The sequence below is a fragment of the Seriola lalandi genome, unplaced genomic scaffold (assembly GCF_002814215.2).
Source record: "Seriola lalandi dorsalis isolate HSWRI2012SDOR001 ecotype SW California unplaced genomic scaffold, Sedor1 jcf7180002054544, whole genome shotgun sequence".
Lineage (NCBI taxonomy): Eukaryota > Metazoa > Chordata > Actinopteri > Carangiformes > Carangidae > Seriola > Seriola lalandi.
In genome coordinates this window covers 745472-765942 of record NW_019525097.1, presented here as the reverse complement: position 1 = coordinate 765942, position 20471 = coordinate 745472, and the positions used below count along the sequence as shown (strand labels likewise).

Sequence of the window (20471 nt, the reverse complement as noted above, 5' to 3'; positions counted from 1 at the left end):
GGGGGGGGGGGGGGGGGGTGGGGGGGTGTCATGAGCAGGCGGTGAAGCTGGGCGACAGTTTTCCTACCCTGCAGATACCACTCTGGCGAGGTCACGGAGGTTGAGCTTGACCGAGGCAGTGAGGATGTAGCTGGGGTCTACCGCTGGCTCCATCTCCCCCTGGGACACCCAGTAGCCCTCGACCTCCACGCTGGGGTGTCCCGAGGGCGCCGGGATCGGCTGCAGGAAACATAACAAGAGGCTTTTCATTATCCGTCCACAAATACCAAAGAAATTACAGGCTCTAGACAATTTGAGAGGGTTACTGGTTTTAAAATAGAAATTTTTCAGATACAACATCTCCACACTCTCTCCAGCTCTGAGAGTCTCTTACCTGTTTGAGACACTTGGTGTTTCCCATCAGGATGTGCTGACACACCAGTTTCTGGACAAGAGGGTGGGAGCTTCTGTCCAGCTGAGTCAAGAAGCTCAGGCAGAAACCCTGCAAACATGGAGCAGGGAAAAGGTCAGCTCCGAGCACATGCAGGCGATCGGGGACATGTATCAGACTGTTTCTGTCTGTGCGGGCCCTACCTCGTAGAGAGAGCGCTGCACACTGTTGCAGGGGTTCGCTGCCACATACTTCAGGGCCCTGCACAGGGTCCGCAGGCTGTAGTGGGGTCTGTGCCCCGTCCCATCCACCAGGTGCGAGTTGGCCTCCTTTCGTACCGCCAGGTAAAAACTGCACACGAACACAATCAGTAAAGAAAAATGAAGGAATGCTTTGGCAACCGGTTTGAGCCTAATGTGGGAATCTGCAAAAGTTTTTTTCTCAACTAAGGAAATCATTTAAGAGATCCTTCGGTGGCTCCCTCAGCTAAGGAGAAATTACACCTTAGGTTTCATACTTCAGTAGAAAACTTAAGGTGTTTTGTAGATACCAGCCCCTAGCGCTTTACTGCCTTAAATTTTCTTTTCTTCTCTGGACGCACAAAACTTTCTTCAGCCCCGAGTATTGCCCGAGGGTTATAAATCCTCTCCAAAAATAAAGCAAATCCATAACGCAATGTTCTCTCATGTTCTCTCTGCCTTACAAAGACGTAGGGAAACTCATTTAGAGCCACAGTTTCTTTCATCATTGACTACAACTGTGTTAACTTGAATTGACCTGCTGCAGCGTTGCGGTACGTGCTGACCTTATGATGCCGCTGATGACACTCCTGTGGGGATTCAAGTACTTGAGGTAGTCTGTGACCAGAATCCGCAGGTCTCCCTCGTTCTCCAGCTCGTCCACATACAGCTCAGTGAACCTGCGACAGAGAGAGAGAGAGAGAGAGAGAGAGAGATGTGGTGTGTACTGCTGTGGTTAGGCGTTTCTTTCCCTCTTTAACATCTTTAAAAACTGAAATAACAGATCAGTCCAGCATGACGCTCACCTGTTCCTGAGGCCCAGAGGCAGGTTCCTCTTTCCCACATCAGTAGCTGGGTTCATGCAGGCAAAGAGTCGGAAGTCTGGGTGGCGAACCAGGGGCTCTTTGATTAAAGAAAACAAAAACAAACAATATTATCAACACTCTCATACATTTCAAATACATTAATGACAGTGACACAACTCGAGGCCAATCAGTGTGATGTCACATCGAGTGTCTGTTAAGTGTTAAAGGCTCAATTTGAATGTTTTCATCACAGGATTTGATCAAATCTCATCAAACCCCTCGACCCAAATGTTCCTCACCAGTGTCTCCGCGGTCCAGCAGCACCAGAGACCCGGCGCTGCCCTCCAGGAGTCCGCTCAGACACTCCAAGGTCTCTGCTGCCGCCAGGTTGATCTCGTCCAGCAGGACCCAGTGACCCTTCTTCACTGCCTGAGCTAGCGTTCCCTACAGAGGAACACACAGGGGTCAGAGCTGCTGCACAGAGGACACGCAGGAATAAAGCTCAGGCCATACACACCTGTGCATGAATGTGTGTGTGTGTGTGTGTGTGTGACGGTTTTAGACACTTGTTTAGCTTCTTATCGTCACAGGAGACATTCAGCGAACATTCAGGTGTTGTATGTGCCTGAACGATTAGGTTGCCCACTGTCCCTTTAAGAAGATTTTAAGTCGTTTACCTCCACGAAGGCAAAGACCATGGCGGTCTCACAGGCTCGGATCTGCTGCTGGGTCTGACTCAGCTTTGCAGCCAGCGCCTCCCACTGCTCCTGCAGCAAGGAAGCTGCACAAACACACCAAAACACCAAATATCCGTCATTCGTCGTGTTGCAATAAGCAGCACACCGCACTGTTATCATCGGTCTGATACGCTACCGTTTGATTTCTCCTGCAGCTCCTTGGTGAGAGCAGACTTGCAGACGTGGTCCATGAGTTTGAGCAGATCCTGCCAGCGCTTCCCCCTGAAACAGGTCTGAACGTGACCCAGGAAGGTCAGGTTCTGCTTCCTGGAGTAGGTCTGGGAGAAGAGGTCCTCGAAGGCCTCCCGCAGGGGAAGTAGGATCTGCTTGTGGTCTACTGGTTTGTACCTACATTAGACAGAAAACTAGAGTTCTCAGAAATGTGGGACCCACTTTGAGGAACTCCTCTGAGACAGTTCTGTAATTCTGATGGAGAATGGTGATCGACCAGGTCTGTTTTTTCTTAAAACTGTGCTAAACATTTTTTTCCATCAACAAATGTGAGTATCCCTGAGGCCGAACAAAAATGTTGAATGAATTTTAAATGAATGAATTTTTTTTTTTTTGCTTTAATTTTAAGCATAATTCAAATTAATTTGTTCATTTGAATTAGAGACTTGATGCAAAACGTTCATGTCACTCACCCTCCGAGCAGGTCGGCAGTGTCACTCTGCTGGTTCATGTTCACGACCCGCAACCTGTGTCCTGGATCGAACACACAATACAGCACATTTGAATCAGTGGTGTGAACACAGTTGTAGACATTAATAAAGCGATTTAGGGTTCAATGACATTTCAACAGGTGGACAGGAGGGGTCAAGGGTCAAACCAGCACCTGTGACTCTGGCCAGGTGTTGCACAGTGGAGGTCTTTCCGGTTCCCGTCTCTCCCACCAGAAGAACGGGCTCTCCTTTGAACACACACTCTGCCAGCTGTTCCAGCAGCACAGCAGAGGGGCGAGTGGCAGCGAACGTCTGGTTTTCCCTGTTCATAATAATAATAATAATAATAATAAACACGGTCAGTGATTACACAGTGGGCTGTATTTGGATGTGGATACTGGTGAAGTTACATTATTTTGTCTCCAGTGTAAACACATTTAATGACCTGGAAGTTGACAACTAACTAGAGAATATGCAGTGTCTAATGTGCTGTTGTAGTGAGGACACCCTTCCTTTTCTGAATACCACTAGATAAAGATGAATGACGGCTTTTTAATACATGTAATACATCAAAAGTCAAGTATAATGCCCTCAGATTACTTTACCACAGTGGCTGCACACACTGATCTCAGTTGTTGCATGCTACAATGAAAGTTCACACTTTGTTTCAGTCTAAAAGTTTGACACCCACTCATATTGGATTTGGGAAAGAATCAATGTGAATATTTGGGCGTCTCCCGATGGCGGAACCATTAGATGGGTTTGTTTATCGTAATGTAGTTCCAAATCGATTCAACGGTAATTCAATTTAGCAGCGGTGGGTCTATTTGTCTATTTGGTTCTGTCAGTGGGTGAACAAAGGTCAAAGGGGGCCGGGTGCGCAGGATGTCCCACTTACACACTCAGCTGCACCGCCTCGGTCTGCTTTCGAACCAGGGTCACTCTGCCCACCGAAACCTCCAGCTCGGTCAGCGAGATGCCGGGCTGATACATCTGGCAGAAGTGCTGGGCCTGGAAACAAACAGCAGCCGGGAGTCACAATTACAAGATGTGTTTTTTTTGTATAAAAAGAGAAAAAAAATCCATATTGGTGACAGCAATTCTCAAACTACAAGGGGCTGAAATTTTCCTCATGTAGAGATCCCATTCACTGTATGCCAAAAACCATCAGTGCTGCAGGGTTGTTGCTGACCTTTTCTTTGGAGATGTTGAGCTTGCTTCCGATGATCTCAGCCATTCGCAGTCGGGTCTCAGGATGAGACAGCATGGCTGTGAAGCAGTCGAGAGCCTAACAAGGGGAAAACCCACAAGAACGTGTCAGCCAGTGAAGATAAAACACACTGAAACACAGCGACTTGTCCAGACAGCGCTTTGACACACTGGCTTGAATCTACAATCCATTTAAGGAGTGGTATGACCGAGCAATGCCACACGAAATACAACTAAATGCTCGGTTACGTGGGAAAGACACGAACCTCCTGGAAGACGTATTGTGCTGTGGCAGAGGAGGTGCTATCGAAGCTGACGCTGATCCGCTCGCACCACTTCAACAGGTCCCTGTGGAATCATGAAGAAAATGAAAATGAACATTTATTTATGTATTTTCGATGATCACAGGAGACAATATGTCATATCTGGATAACAAATGAGTAGTGGAGTGAAAGGCATCAATTACAATCCCCAAATCAGCCTGTTATTCAGGTGTATATATTGTATAGGATGATCAGGACAAATAAAATACACCATTAAGTGGAGGCTATTGAAACAGAGTTCTGCATGTAGGGACATACAGGCAATAGACCTGTACGATGTTGAGTTGGAAATGAATATTTAAAGTGAACCACCAATTTATAATTCCACTTTTATGACAACGACGGACTCGTGATGGAAAGTTTAAACAAAAGATGTAACTGGACTAGAGATACTGTGTTTTCTATTCCACATATGCACAAGTAACACAACAAAACATGTTGTTAGTGTGTATGAAATGAAATGAGACGAAATGAGCAGAGTTTTCCTTTATCCTGGAATGTGGAAAGCTGGTATTATTAATAGCTTAAAGGCTTACGCTGTTTAACAGTGAATGAGCCTTAAAACGAGCCTTCATGACTTCTGTAACTTTGTGATGTCACAACAAAGCAGTCACACCCCAAACCCAGCCCACATGGACCCACCATCCAACCTTGCAGGATTTGGTTTCTTCAAGTGTTTACCTGAAATCCTCTATATTTTTATTCAGCCAATCCGAAGAGAGGCTCAGAGCCTCCTCTCTTCGGATTGGCTCACCGACCTGTTGTTACTAGAGCTCCAGAGAGAAGCCTGAGAGAGGAGATGTGAAACTACACTGAGATGGTTTTTGGTTCTTAAAACCACAAATATATCTTCTTATGGATCAACACGTCATATAAAACACAGAAGTGTAAAATATGGGACCTTTCACACCATGAACTCCTAATGACCGAGACCAGCACCGATGAGCATCGCCAGCCAAGCTATAAAGTCAATTACACTGATCCATGAAAAGCAGGCAGGGTATTGATTTGTGTCTGAATCTTCACCAACACATCACTAGACAGAAAGCTATGGAAAATTCAAAAGGTGTCAGGGCGGCTGACAGTGTCTCTGAGTGAAGAGGTGTTAATAAAGCCGTTACCTAATAAGGATGGCCTGATATAACCAGGAGAATCTGTGATTCCAGCCCATCGTCCAGAGGACAGTCCAATCAATAACCTATTGAACACAGCAGCAGCTAGTGGAAAGCTAATTAAAGTCACGGAGGCTGCTGCTGCAGACTGGCTGGTGGTGTGAGTTGTGACGGGGGGGGGATCTGACAGATGTAAGACAAAGAGGGCTAAAGCTTTCTATGTTTGCCCTCACTGATGAGCACAGTCGGGATGACCTGCTGCTGTTAGACAGTAACCGTGCAGATAATCCTGACAAGTGACTGGCGGTGGATAAGAGTTAGATGTAAGTCAGTACAAGACTTAAAAATAAATAAATAACCCCATAACAAAAACACGAACACACTGTCAAGCTGACTGAATAATGTCAAATGACCTCAGCGACAGGGCTCTCCCCTCCAGTGGTGTGCCTTTGTTCTCAGACTTGTGCTGCTGCGAGTCGTCGGGGGTTTGGACGCCGCTTGTTTCCGAGTCAGAGTGTCTCTCCCCGGTCAGCTGGCAGTAGATGTCCAGGAGTCGGTCTGCCACCACCGTCAGCCTCGGGTACCTGCTGATGAGCACCTGCACACAGAGAGAGACGAGGACAGATTCTGTGATCAGCAGCAACTTAAGACAAGGAAATACGATAAATATTAAGGAAACTGCTGAAAAATAAAATATGACAACACTCACCTTCTTCAGCTCTTCTCTTGTCATGTTGCCCATCTGCAGCTTGGTCCAGTACTTGTCCAGCAGCACTGCATGAGAGTTCTGCGGCTTGTGCCAGCTGCCACCACTGTGGTACATCCTGCCGATCACAAGCATTACTTTACTTTGTCACTTACGTCTTGACAACTTCTTTAAGGTTTCAGAAGAGAAAATTCAACAGCCATGCATTGATAAAGGTAAATAAACGTAAACATGTGAGTAAGTGTGTAAGCGACTAGGTGAAAATGTGGTTCTTGTGTGTAGCCTGTTGATTCTAATCTACAAAGACACAAGATTTTTGGGGAAACGAGCAGATGCAGCTGAGAGGAGGCGACAATGGCGAATTTTCTGACTGTGGCCATTAAGAACAGGAACCTTTAGACGTGGTCTGACAACAGAGCTGCTGTTGCATACTTACATCTAGATGTTAACGACACTCTTACCTTCTTGTTGCAAAGAACTGAAATCCAGGCGCAACATCGATGCAATCCTCCCGTCCTGGAATCATCAGCTTTTTATTCTCCATTAGAGGCAGGAGCACAGAAATCTACAAGAGAACAGGTCAGTCCAGAGGTGGGTTGTGGCAAAGGTACAGAAGGTTTAGTAATAAAACCTCTGTCCGGGCTGAGCTATACAGAGTATCTACACAGTTTCTCAACAAGTTTCAACCCACCACGTCCAGAGGTGCGTGGTCGATGTCCTCCAACAGGATCCAGTGGCCTTTAGACACCGCCTGTGTCAGTGTTCCCGGCTGCCACACAAACTTCCCTGGAATATCAGTGCAGCGGTACATCCCCAGCAGCATCTGTCCCACAAACACAACACAAGGGCAAATTTCCAGCCTGTTAAAAGGGCACTCCAGCAATTTAGTACTGCACTTCTATAAAAAAAAAAAAAAAAAAGGAGGGGGCTCACAAGTGACATATTAATAAAACATGGTCACATTCGAAGCCGAGATTTCCTGACTTTCAGTTTCCAGCGTAGGGATCTCGCAATTCCCATAATGCAACTTCACAGTGTCTTTACTTTGACCGTAACTGCCTCTTGAATGCTCACTGCTTTCAAACCTCCTCGTTTGTAGTTCAGGCTTTCTGTTACAAAATGTTACGCCTCAAGTCCAAGCACATATAACACTCAATTCAACTCAATTTATACAGCACCTTTCATGTAAACATGCAGCCCAAAGTGATTCTCACACACACACACACACACACACACACACACACACACACACACACACACACACACACACATACACACACACACTCTTTCTGAAGATAACAAGAGATTTTGCCGCTCCACAGTTTAGTGGCATAAAAACAAAAAGCAGCCTCAGCAGTATTTCACACATAAAGGAAGATTTAAGAGAAAGGCAATGGAGGACCTTAGTGATGCGGGAGGAACATAAAATGAAAGACAATCTCTGACGCAGGGAGGACCGAGGCCATTTAAAGCTTCAACAAGTAAAAGAACTTTAAAATGTATTCTTAAAAAAGGCACAAGTGGCCAGTGCAGAGTCTTAAGCCGAGGGGGTAATGCCATTTGTTTTTTATTACAGATAACATCACTCACAACTTCTCCAGAGCCAGTTTCAGCCTGTCAGAGAGCAGCACTCCTCAGAACCGTCTAATTTATCTAATTTATTGTGTAAAATTGTCAGAATTAACCTTTTAGTTTAGATTGAATCCACGCTCTCTCACCTTGCTGTCGGTCTGATCCCCGAGCTGGACCTTGAGAATCTCTGTGGCCTTCGTGTGTCCCGTGACAGCGGCCGTAAACTCGACCAACGCGGTTTTACCGCAGCCGATGGGACCCTCGAGGAGCACGGGCTTCTGGGAAGCTACAGCCAGCGCCAGTCTTCTCAGGTTACGGCAGGTCGAGTCCACCAGCACCAGATCTTTTTGGTTCACCTATGAACAACAACATTAGGTATTGGAATTGTAAATTATGGGGAAAAAAAGCAACAGTTTCATGCGACAGGGCACGTACCTGTTCGGCCTGTCTGGGAGCTATCCTGGGGAGCACAACCCCACAGACTGCTACGACGCTCTGGGAAAGGTCCTCTGACACCACCTGGCCCCTGGTAAACTTATTAGCCTTCTCCTGGCGCCACATCACAGAGCCCTGATTGGCTAACACCAGGGCCTTTTCTACCTCCAGCTGCTGAGTTTCCTCCAAAGCTCTACACAAGAAGCAAAGGTCATGACATGCAGCTTAGAAAACATAATTACAGAATCATTTTCCTTATTACAGATGGCTAAAGGCAAACAATGCTTATTTCTTCTTGTAGATTATGAACTCCCTCTCATTGATTCATCCATTCATCAAACAGGGATATTAAAAGGAATATGTGTACAAGTGTAACTGTATGCATTGTTTTAGAGCCATTCAGAGCATCCAAACTAAATATTTAAATGAATAATAGAAACAAAGGTACGTACTTGATCTTCATGTGCAGGATCTCATCATTCGACAGCACCTTTCTCAGAAAGATGGTTTTCTGATTATCAGTCATGTGAGAGACCAGTGCTAAACAGTGGGCAGTGTAGCTGTTGGAGACAATGGGAAAACACGGTTTGTTTAAATAAGCAGAGAGCAAAAACATTGTACAAAAGGCATACGACAGTTTAATATTGTTGTAACAAAGACAGATATGGGAGGGAAAACACAGAGGGTCACAACCATAAATTGTAGAAAAATATGACCACATGATGCGATCAATAGTTTGCTGAAGGGATATTTTGAGTGTAGATTATTGATTTACTGCTCGCTGCCAGGTTTCCTGCCTTATTTACTGCCACTGCGGTAAATGAATCGTGTCAGCTGCATTAAAAAGGATGTATCTCACACAAACTTCTTTCAATGCTGACAGAAACTTACTCTAATTAAAGCTGAGACTTGGCGCTTTAATGTAGCATCTATTACAGTATTTCAAACTGAATGTGTTGAAGCTCAGACTGTTTTTGACCATTTTCTAAAGCATATCATGGATGTTTAGATTCTTGGGGAGATATTCCTTTCTAATAATAGACAATCTGACTTGTGATAGTAAGAAAAGCACAGGTGTGACTAATAACATTAACAACGATGGCTCTGTTCAGTTATGACAGTGTGACAGTGTGACAGCACCTGGAGCCTATAACTGAGGCAGCTAAACAGAATACAGAACATCAATCAATTAATTATTTACACCTGAGCTTCTCCTACTGTGACACGGCAACATGTCTTCTGTTAAAAAGGCTTGAACCTTATTGAATAACCCATCACAGTCAACATCATTTCAAAGTTAAATTATTATCAGGCGGGAAAATCTACCGAAAAATGACAACATTACTTTGACAAGCAATGTTTCAAGTCCTTGCTCGCTGAAAAACTTAATGAAGTAGAAATAATGACTAGAAGAGTTACGCTCTTACGTGTGGAGCACGAAGCCTCTACAGGTGTAAAGAGGAAGCAGGTACGTACCCTCGGACCATGACGTCGCTGGTGAGCAGCTGGGACACGCAGGGACTCCAGTCCCAGAGCATTCGAAACTTGGCACAATCGCTCTGTAGGAAGCGCAGGGTGGCGCCCATGAGGTCCCGCATCTTCATCCTCCGGGGGCCATACTGAACAGTTGATGACTCTTCACTGGTGAAGAAGAGCCTCTGAAACACTGGGGGGGCATTGTCGAAGTACTTTGCAGCAAACCTAACAGAGAAGAGTAGAAAATTAATTATTATTAATTAGGAAATTAGAATAATTTTTTTTTAATTTTTAATGTTTAATTTTTAAATGTTGGTGCCCCGGTTAAACAAATAAGATAAATAATGTAAATATGACAGCTTTAGGGTTACTGAGTGGTCAATTTATGAATTTTGTACAGAGCAGGGCTAGCTTTTTCCCATTGCTTTCCAGTCTTTATGCTAAGCTAGGCTTACTGCATCCTTACTTCAGCTGTGTTTAATGCACAGACCCTACATTTTTCTCCTTATCCCACTCTCAGCAAGAAAACTATCAACTTTATTTCCCAAAATGTTAAACCACTCCTTTAATGTTCAGGCCCTGTGTTGTAGAGGGGGGACCTCGTCATAATACCTTTATTATTAATATTTATGATCTGCTCAAAAATGTCATATTCCTAGATATATGTTTATTTTGATTATGTGAAGGTGAAAGGAAACAAAATACAGACAGAGAAAAAGTGGTGGTAGAGGGTGTGAAAAGGTCCCCCCCAACACATTTTTCCCAAGGGGGCCCCAACCAGGTTAATCTGGCCATGTGTACAGATGCAGCACTAAAGTCAGGATCAGCATCTTTACAGGTAGGATGAAGAGAGTGAATGTTTCAAAAGGCACAGTGTGGTGAGAACAGGGTCCACTTACGCCTGTGCATCGGGACTGATGCTGAGGAGTTTGCTGAGGGCCACACACAGGCGCTCGTGGAGGTCGTGGTTGATCCTGCCGCCAACTCTGACCCTCTCTGCGTTCCGCTCCAGCAGGTCCAGAATCAGCGGCCGCAGGTGTCGTGCTATCAGCAACGTATAATCCTTCTCCAACAGCAGCTGGGCCAAACACTCCAGAATACACTGTCTGTCCTGCTGGTTCCATATCTGAGGAGAGATCACATGGGCACCAATGAAATATTGATATTTTTAAAGAAAAAGTCTGATATAAACCAATGTTTCTTCAAAATATTTACAGTTTAGGCAGCAGCATTGATTTAGCACAACATACATACAGTATATACAAAAATTATCTGATTTGTGTAATTACTACTAACATGTGAAGGGAAGGTTACTGTTTGCTGCACAGAGGACACGTTTTTGAATCACAGTGTGAAATTAAACTGTAAATACATTATTATGTGTCATGCAAGCCAGGAATCAACATATCTTACCTGTTTTGACAGATATTGGCTGAGTTCGTTGTGACTTTTGTCAACATGTCTGGATATGGTGCCCAGTGATGACAGGCTCAATTCTAAATTTTCCATCCTATCATTTGTCGCTCGTGGGGGAGCGTTCTACAGCGGAAACGGGCTCGCGCGGTCAACAAACAGGTGTCCTGACTTACTGTTATTAAAGCAAACTGTGAGGTTCATTACGAGCTTGTCTGTGTTAGGTTGTATCACAACACACAAGCACGTTCCCGTTACTGCTGTTAAAATCCTGTCCACATGTGAGTGAGACACAAATCCTTCCGGGTCAACTACGTCTCCGCCACCACCCCGCCCCTGTCTCTAACGTCGCGCTGTGATGACGTAGGCGGATAGCGACGCCCGGCATAGTAGTGCAATTCTCTCTGCGAGAGAACCAACTTTCGCCCGACTGAACTGCCACATCTGCTGCTATTTATTGGTGTTTTTTTATATCCTGTGGCCGCGGGAGAATGTGAACCGCCGGGGGAGACCGTCAGTCGCGGTATAATTCATCTCATTTAGGGTTTGGCTCTTGTTTTAAGGATATTTTTGTGAAAACCGAAGAGCTGCAAGAATACACCCACGGCAGTGACAGACCGCGGGAAAATGTCGTTACTTCCTGTGCAATAAAGTCTTGGCGCGACATTACGGTTGTAAACAACAAGAGGACACACAACAATAAGCACGTACAAGTAAGTCAACCAATTCATAGTTAGCTTATAGTAAAACCATTTATTTACGTAAACATCTAGCTGGTGTTTAGGCTCTTAACTGACAGACGGAGCACTTTTCTCCGGTGTAAGTTATACAACCAACTGTTGTTTAATGGTAACTGACCCAACGTTGATGATTAACAACAATAAAATACTAATAATACAAAAAATTACATTACGATGTTCTCAGAAAAAAATAAACCTGGAGGCATTTTTCATAAAATAAGCCTAAATATCTTAGAGACGGGATGAAGAAATGTGTTAAAACATCCTTCAAGATAAGATTATGAAATAAATGTTAAACAGAGGTTATGTTGGACTGGTCTACATCCTGTCCTTTTTAACACCTGATTCAAGTGCAAATTTCAGGACAACTTTATAAGTCGTGTGGGGTAGGAGAGTGTAGCAGCTATAGTAATGTTAATGTTTGCTTTAGCCAGGGTGTCAAATGCCAGAGTAAAGCCATGGGTAGAAAGTTCAAAATGAAGCAACAAATGTTCAGCAAGAACAAAACTAACATTCAGATGAAACTGTGCGGTGAACTGCCTCTTGTCTGAATTTCTGTCTGCTGCTGAAAAGCTTTGTTCTGTGCTCTTTGTTTGGACAGTAGTAAAAACAAAAGGGGTCTAGCTAGACCACGACGTTAAACATGCTAACAAAACGGTTAGCCTCAGTTTGTCCACTACAGATAATAGAGCCTACAGTATGTAATCTGTAATATGTAATCCTCTGAGATGGCAAATGTAATTGTTTGTTGCCACAACAATATAAGTTGTGACATAGTTTATCATAGTAAATCTTCAAAGAAAATAAACTGAGGAGCTGTTTAATAAAATAAAAAAAGCAACCTACCTTCTTTTTTTTCAAATCCAGCAAATTGAATAACTGACAAATCAAAGTGTTTCATTACGTTGATGCAAAACTTACATATATAACCATGGTCATATTGCCCAACTCTGATTGTCTGTGTTTTTGATGAGCTTGTATAAACTTTGTTCTGGCTTATGTTTTGTAGACTTGGCATTAGCATTTATTTTTTTCCTTTGCATTGTTATCAGGTTCTCCTCAAGAAACTGAGGTGCAGAGATATTTGGAACAATGGAGGACACTGACACCAATGATGCTTCTGGTCGTAAGTATAAGTCTATTATATGCTACATTTAGATTTACATAGTAGTATTTGCGCATTATGAGGAATTCTTGCTTGTATTAAGTCTATCATGCCATATAATGTGTACTGTAGATGTCTTTACCAGTGGCTTCAGGAGGAACGGTGTCACTTAAGTCCTGAGGCACAAAGTGATTGCTCATTTTTTCCCTGTAAACATATTCTTTATTCAAAATATCCTTTATTCTTTGCTACTTATTGCACTATATTTACTTGCATGCATTCATGCAATTTCATTTTAGTGACTCAATTCAAAGGGTAAAAATCAATGTGCTATACAGCACCCAAGAAAACTTCCTTAATGTAACAAAAATATAGCATCCATAGCATGTGGGTATGAATGTGGGATTGATTTTGGCCATAATTTTAAGTTAGGACTTATGTGGAAGAAGGGTTTATTATAACTGATGACATGCATTTATATTGTAACACATGTATGATTTCCACAGTGTTGGTACCTGATGGTCATGAAGATTCTGTGGATATCTACGATGGCCTGGATGATGGTTTTAGCAGCAATGCAGGTAAAAATCCTCCATGAGACAGTTTCAATATTAGCACAGTTAGACAGAGACAGTCCATGACAAATGAATTTGTTCATCATTGAGGCTGACTGACAATCTTATTTCTTGTCTTATTTTGGTTCATTACAGAGAAGTTGCCTCCAAATGCTTCTGAGCTGAAAGACTCAATGGATCTATATGAAGAAATTGTCACAGAGGAACAGCAGAGCAGGGAGACGTCGTACACTGAGGTGAGTGGCTGTGTGCTCCGTGCTTCCTTTCTCTCTGTCATACTAGACCTTTCTTACTGAAGCAGAGGCCTGAGATAAACCTGTGTTTGCTGTTGATGTGCAGAGATCAATACACTTGTTTTTTTTTTTGCTTTGCTCTGAAGCCTTTTTCCCACCTAGTGTTTTTGCAGGCTGGACAATGCGTAGCTGTGATATCTGAGCTGTGAATAGGTTGTTGTCGGTTGTTAGTTGCTACAGGATTAAGTCAGTAACCCGATAATAAATATAGACTTTTCTTTTATGTGTGTTTACAGTTGAAGACCAGATTCCAAGCAGCTCAAAACCAAATCAAAGAGCTGCGCAGGAGACTGGAGCAGGTGGAGATGCAGGTTTGTTTTGTTTTCCTTATTTCTTAGCTGCTGAAAAGTATTAAGATTTATATGAAGAATAGATTATTGTATACTTTTTAACTAACTACTACTTAATAGTTGTACACTATCTGTTATGTAGACCGGCCACAAGCAAAAACTTATTTCGAGACAAAAACTGATACATGTTTTTACTGACAGTCAGTTGTGAGGTATTAGTCAGACCATGGACCCTGGAGTAGAAACCTGGGCTTTCCAGTAAAGATCAATGTCAAAATCCACTTCCACTAAAAATTCACCAGCACTAATGTGGTTTTACTCTCTCTCTCTGTCTCTCTCTCGTTCTCTCTCTAGAACACAGGGTTAAACACTGAGAACTGCCGTCTCAAGAAGAACATCTCTGCACTTCTACGAACAGCCAGACAGGAAGTGACAAGAAAAGATGCTGAGATTCAGAGGTTGAATCAACGGTATGTTTTTTTTTTTTATAAATAATAAATAATTGGCGACTCACTATAACTTTCTGTTTTACAATGACATGTTGGTCTGTAGGTTAATGTAATTACAAAATACGTTCAAGCCTAAATCAGTTCTTAAAACTTTGTCTTCCACAGGTCAGAGAAAGGTCGCTTTCATCATCAGTCTCACAATAATCTGCGGGACCAGACCTCCTCCAGTTGGACCTCAACAGGCACCTCTAGCAGCAGGCCACCTCCTCCACCATCCTCCAGTCTTCCACCTCCTCCTCCTCCTCCTCCCCCTCCTCTTCCTCCCCCATCCAGTGCTCCACCTCCTCCACGTCCACTGACTTCATCTCCCAGGGAGATCCAGCCTTCAAGGGATCCTCCTCATCCTTCAAGGACAGAAAGTAACAGTTCGACCAATCACCCCGCTGGCTCCTGCATTGAGACAAAAGCCTCTAAAGCATCTTCTCACAGTCATTCAAAAAGCTCTTCAAGAGCAAACTGTGACAAACAGACTGAGCACTCTGTCAGTAAATTCAGCAGCAACTCATCGACCCAGCAGAGCGATTCAGACAAACACAAGTCCAAGCACAGAGAGGAAAAATATCAAAGTCATAAGCTATCTGATTCAATAGATAGGCGACCTAGAAATGGTTCATATCCCAACAAGGACTGTCATGCCGCTGAGAAAAGCGGGTCTCATAAAGCGGACAAAGACGCAGGACGAAAGCATGACTCCAGGTCAGGTAAAAGCAGGAACTACCTAAATGATGAGGGGCACCGTAGATCTGACAGGACTAAAAGCCCTCCACCAAACTCCTCACACAGCGCAGCTTCCTCTGATGACACGAAAGGGAGAAGTCGGCAAGACAAAGCTAAACTGGCCACACCAGAGTCTGTACAGAGTGACTCTCGCAGCTCTAAAGAAGTCCACAGCCGGGATCATAAAAGAATCAGGACGAGTGACAGGCATAGCAGAAGTTCAGACTCAAAGGACCGGAAAAAGTCCTCTTCAAATCAACACGCCGAGCGCCACGCTGATTCCTCCAAAGAGAGGGAAGGAGAGCGACTTTCAAAGGATCATCAAAGGAAGGAAGAGAGACGGGAAGATGAAATCAGCCGAAAACACAACAGGAGCACAAGCAGAGAACGCGAGAAGCGGAAATTAAAAGAATCGGACCAAGACAAAGTGGATGTCCGCAGTAAGGAAAGACAGGAAAAGACACACGAGGCCTTAAAAAGATCATCTAAAGAACCACATATCACTGTGAAAAGCTCTGTGGAGGAAAATAGTCCAAACAGGAAACTCTGTTTCATGGAAACATTGAATCTAACCCTTTCACCAATTAAGAAGCCGACGTTACCCTTCGACCTCACTCCAGCGGACGAGGCAGTAGAAAACAGACCGGAGAATGAGAGTCTGCAGTCTTTGTGTGTCGAAGACATGTGTGTCGTTGACGAAGTAGACAGCAGTGAACTTGAAGCCGGGCTCAAAGATGTTGCAGAGCAGTCTTCAGATATCCCCAAAGATTCAGGCTGTGAAAGGACACACAAGAGGTGTGATGATGCAAAAGATGTCCAGGAAGAGGACAAAAATGACCTTAGTGAAGCTGCAGCTGACCAACAGCTTGAAGACAGCACAGTCCAAACTACCTCAGCACAAATCCAGCCAATTCAGACAACTGTGCATCTCGCACCAAAATCACCAGAGAGCGTTTCTCTAAAAACAACAGAAGGCGACATTTCAACCAATCTTGCCTCAGACAGGGAGGTAGGTAAACCTGTTCCACTGGAGGCGACAGACGGCGTCACTGACGTTGACAAACAACACACGAGCAAGTCTTTACCAAAGGTGAACCCGGGAAATAATACCGAGCAAACTGTTATCCCCGACCCCGTTGTGCTTGAGTCAAAGCTAGAGCCTCTGAAAACCTCAGTACAGAAAAGCTTCCCCGTGGATTCAGTTAAAGGAGGTGCAACTGCTTCACCCTTGAAGGAAAATCTTGTAGCTGACGATGTTCCCAAAAGTTCTCCCAGTACTTTACCACAGGACTGTCAGAAAGGTCTGCCTCCTCCTGCTTCAGTCAGCCCCCTTCATAAGAAAGATGCTTGCCAGAAGCAAGGTAGTCCTAAAGATACGGATGCTGTATCCAGCACAATAAGCCTGGAGTCACTTCCTCAGGAAGGGCTGAGTTTACCCGAGGCTATTTACGTTTTAACGCAGACAAACGAAGAGGCCAGCGACAGCAGTAGCATCACAGCTGAGCCGAGCTCCTCCAGCGGCTGCATCGGTGTGTCCAAAGTCAGCAGCACGACAGAGGAGACGGCGCCCCCAGAAAAGTACAGTGACCTCACGTTCACGCCAAAAAAGAGCTTCAGTCCTGGGAAGAGTCACGAGAATAACGCGGAGCCTTCCAGTTCGGTGCCATTACTTCACGACGAGGACTCCATGATGCGTACTCTGAGCAATCTGAAGAGAATCCCTGACGCCATAAGCCCCCTGAGGAGCCCGATACGGATCGCCAAGAGAAGCCATCTCCATCTTCACGCCAAGCCGGGTCACGTCAAGAGCCTTCAGAAAGGTAATGTTATTCTGATGACAATGTCATGTCAAGTTTTACATTCACACAAATTAGAGTGGATTGTTTTGGGCCTGTTAACTTGTGATTACAACTTTACTGAGTCTTCATTATTATTTCTCATGCAGACATATTAGGATGGTTATTCTTTGACTTTGTGTGTGCATCGTTGACATATTACTGGTAATGCAACTCTTTAACATAACTGACATCAGTTTTATTCCAGTGCTTCAAACCAAGGAGGTAATAAATGCAAATTACATTTGCAGGTTCTGTCATCTAGAAAGGCAGCGAGTGTTAATCTCGTTTCCTTTTCTGTTTCTAATTCATGAATTACAGATCTTATAAATACAAGATGCAGATTTACAAGACAGATCTTGTAATAAAAAGATTCATTTTCCATGATTATGAGATGCTAGGCCATAATTCCTAGAACATGCAAGTCTTTAAAAATGTCTCTTCTCTCTCATTTTCCTGTGCAGATTTCTCGAGCACAGCCGTCGATGTCAACTCAAAGAAGTTGGATGTAAACAAAGAGAACAAATATCCAGGTTCTCCTGCAAACCATGACACGCAAAACATGGCGGACAAGGTATCCGACCTGCACCCGCGTCTCTCTGACACTGAACTGGAGGAAGGGGAAATTTTAAGCGAAAGCGATGAGGCGGCTGCAGGATCCCCTGTTCCTGCAAACAAGAGGGCGAAGTTAACACGAGCAGTCAGAAATAAACTAAGTCCTCAGTCTGTGCTCAAGAGGAAATCTGAAGAAAGGTGTGTTGCCGTGAAGGAAGCTAGTGAATCGCCAGGTTCATCGACACGAAGCCCGAAGAGTCGTTTTAAAACCGTTTGCCCTGCAGCAACCAAAGCGTCTTTTTCCAACATAGAGGAAATAATGGAGACGTTCAAGCTGGTTCGCACAGAGATCCGAAAAAAGTACATGAAGCTTCATAAAACGTTTCCCAGGAAGAGCTTCTACGGCATGATGGAGAATTTCCAGGAGTCTTTTTTAGAGTTTGTGGACGGTGCCCACTTCGGTCAAATATGTGGTCAGGCAGAGGAGCTGAAGTCCAAGCTGAAGAAACTCGTCGCATCCGTGTTCAGCAAAGTATCGAACAACGGTATAGTGAAGCGCATCTTTGAGCAGCAAGCTGTGGATCTGAAGCAAAAGTTGTGGGACTTTGTGGATGTCCAAGTGGACTATCTGTTCAAGGACATTCACACGACACTCAAGAGCCTTTGCAAACCAGCGAGAGCTCAGGCCGAGGAGAAGAGACCCAGCGGGAGTGAGAGCTTATCCAGGCAGCCCTCTGTAAATCCACAGCTTCAGCAGAAGGAAGCGCAGTCTGCTGCAGCCAGCCTGAATCAAGTCAAGCCTTGCGCTGTGGTGCCGTACAAAACGGGGCTCGGAAGCAGAGGCAAAGATATCAGGATCACACACGTGGAAAAAAACTTGCATCCAACAGACTGCCTAAATACACAAACTGTTATTGACTTCCTTCCTCCTAAAAACATCTCCTCAACCCCAGAGAAAAACAGCATGACCTCTTTGGTTGTCTCTCAAAGCGGCTCTTTGCTCGACAAAACCGACTTTGAGCTCCTCACAGAGCAGCAAGCCTCCAGTTTAACCTTCAACCTGGTGCGGGACTCTCAAATGGGCGAAATCTTCAAATGTCTCCTCCAAGGATCAGACTTATTAGAAACCAGCGGCATGGCGGGAGACAGCGCGACCTGGTCGCTCGGTACTCCGAGGAAGGACGGAGGAGGACTCATCAGCATCACCACTCCCCCTAAATTCAGCTCTCCGTCTAAACTGCTTTCCCCGACCAAATTTAACACGCCCTCCAAACTTATTGCCACCTGGTCCAGCATTTCACCTCGCAAGATGTCGTCCCCGCGATCAAAAGATCCGATCCCGCTGAACCCGGCTTTATTTGATGAAAGTTGCTTGTTGGAAGTGCCGTCAGAGAGCAGAGCGATGCTGCCGTCCGGCTTGGCTGCACAACGGTCCTACTCCATTCTTACCGAAGATCTGGCGGTCTCCCTCACCATCCCGTCACCCCTGAAGTCCGACAGCCACCTCAGCTTCCTGCAGCCGTCGAGCATGTCAAGCATGTCAAGCATGCACATTATGTCCACCCCAGACAGCGTCATCAGCGCACACATAAGCGAGGATGCTCTGATGGACGGGGAGGACGCCACAGAGCAGGACATACACCTCGCCCTCGACACGGACAACTCCAGCTGCTGCTCCAGCAGCAGCGTGGGCTCAGTGGCACTCGCCACGTCTTTCACTTTCAAGCCGGACTTGCCCATGCAGGCGCTGGTGATGGAAAAGTCCAACGATCACTTCATCGTGAAGATTCGCCAGACGGCCACAAGTGCAAACAGCACGCTGCTTGCTGATGAGAGCTTGAGTCAAACACTAACAGAGGAGGATCAGCCACATGGAGATGAGGACGTCGCAACTCCAGGAAGTCAAGCAAAAGCTATTTTGTCAAATGAGCCGCAGAACAGAAGCACCGCTTCATGTGTCGCACCATCAGAGAGCAGTCTGTCGAACTTTGCTGAAAGCTCCGGGATCTGTCAGGCTGCCACAGGATCAGGGAGCTGTCTCACCCAAGATGAAGGCTTAACACTAACTAAAGATTCGTGCCACAACAAAGAAGATAAGTCGGCTCAACAGAGCACCTCGAATTACTGCTTTTCTCAGGAGTCGCAGAAACTGCCAGAGTCTCTGCCTGTAATTACTCCTTCAGAGAACAGTTTGCACAGTGGTGCTCAAAGCTCTGATCATCTCCAGGCAGCCACTGGAGAAGGTGTCACCGCTGATGAGAACGCAAGTCAAACACGCCGCGAAGAAGACGGCGCGCAAACTCAAAAAAATCCCTCCAAAGCTCAGAAAAGGATGAGTCCCTCTAAACCTGCGGTGTCAGATAATAGTCCTCATCGTCCTGCTGAAAGCTGTGAAGCGAATCAAAGGAGCCGAGCTTCACCGTCAGACTCGGAGAGAGAAGGGACGGAGGTGTCGGAGTCCGACAGAAGTCTCACCATCGCAGGGGACACGGGCAGCACGCCAGAGAAAGACCGGAGGGATTCTGACAAAGGTAGAAAAAGGAAGAAGCATCAGGATAAATTGAAAGCAAAGCGGCCCAGAAAGGAGGTGGAGATCACAGAGGAGAGGGAGTCTGACTCCAAGCAAGAGGAGACTGATAACGAGTCCAAATCCCCCTCAGAGCCGCTGTCCCCCAACAGTCTCTCCGCCAAGAATGTTGTGAGGAAGAAAGGCGAGGTGGTGATGGCATGGACAAGGTCAGTAGCTGATTCTGTATTGTACTACTACACCCCCCCCCCCCCCCCCCCCCCCC

At 45.1% G+C, this 20471-nt stretch overlaps 2 protein-coding genes across 2 annotated transcripts in view; one reads left to right on the top strand and one right to left on the bottom strand.

Moving 5' to 3' along the window:
- mdn1 (midasin AAA ATPase 1) overlaps positions 1-11328 on the bottom strand; it is a 42977-nt gene extending 31649 nt beyond the window's left edge. The window contains exons 1-23 of the mRNA XM_023414892.1: positions 11061-11328; positions 10547-10773; positions 9648-9872; positions 8624-8731; positions 8172-8364; positions 7883-8092; positions 6856-6987; positions 6626-6729; positions 6168-6282; positions 5872-6056; positions 4290-4371; positions 4007-4102; positions 3713-3825; positions 2988-3136; positions 2797-2857; positions 2289-2500; positions 2093-2196; positions 1715-1859; positions 1416-1512; positions 1176-1289; positions 574-721; positions 374-481; positions 68-219 (exon numbers count right to left, since the gene is read on the bottom strand). Of these exons, the coding sequence (XP_023270660.1) occupies positions 68-219; positions 374-481; positions 574-721; positions 1176-1289; positions 1416-1512; positions 1715-1859; positions 2093-2196; positions 2289-2500; positions 2797-2857; positions 2988-3136; positions 3713-3825; positions 4007-4102; positions 4290-4371; positions 5872-6056; positions 6168-6282; positions 6626-6729; positions 6856-6987; positions 7883-8092; positions 8172-8364; positions 8624-8731; positions 9648-9872; positions 10547-10773; positions 11061-11156 (3176 nt within the window). The 5' untranslated portion in view covers positions 11157-11328. The remainder of the gene's footprint in view (positions 1-67; positions 220-373; positions 482-573; positions 722-1175; positions 1290-1415; positions 1513-1714; positions 1860-2092; positions 2197-2288; positions 2501-2796; positions 2858-2987; positions 3137-3712; positions 3826-4006; positions 4103-4289; positions 4372-5871; positions 6057-6167; positions 6283-6625; positions 6730-6855; positions 6988-7882; positions 8093-8171; positions 8365-8623; positions 8732-9647; positions 9873-10546; positions 10774-11060) is intronic.
- Positions 11329-11449: 121 nt separating this feature from the next.
- The window catches only part of casp8ap2 (caspase 8 associated protein 2), a 10889-nt gene continuing 1867 nt past the window's right edge, over positions 11450-20471 (top strand). The window contains exons 1-8 of the mRNA XM_023415183.2: positions 11450-11773; positions 12853-12926; positions 13412-13486; positions 13616-13716; positions 14010-14084; positions 14418-14533; positions 14678-17109; positions 17589-20415. Coding sequence (XP_023270951.1) covers positions 12893-12926; positions 13412-13486; positions 13616-13716; positions 14010-14084; positions 14418-14533; positions 14678-17109; positions 17589-20415 — 5660 coding nt within the window. The 5' untranslated portion in view covers positions 11450-11773; positions 12853-12892. The remainder of the gene's footprint in view (positions 11774-12852; positions 12927-13411; positions 13487-13615; positions 13717-14009; positions 14085-14417; positions 14534-14677; positions 17110-17588; positions 20416-20471) is intronic.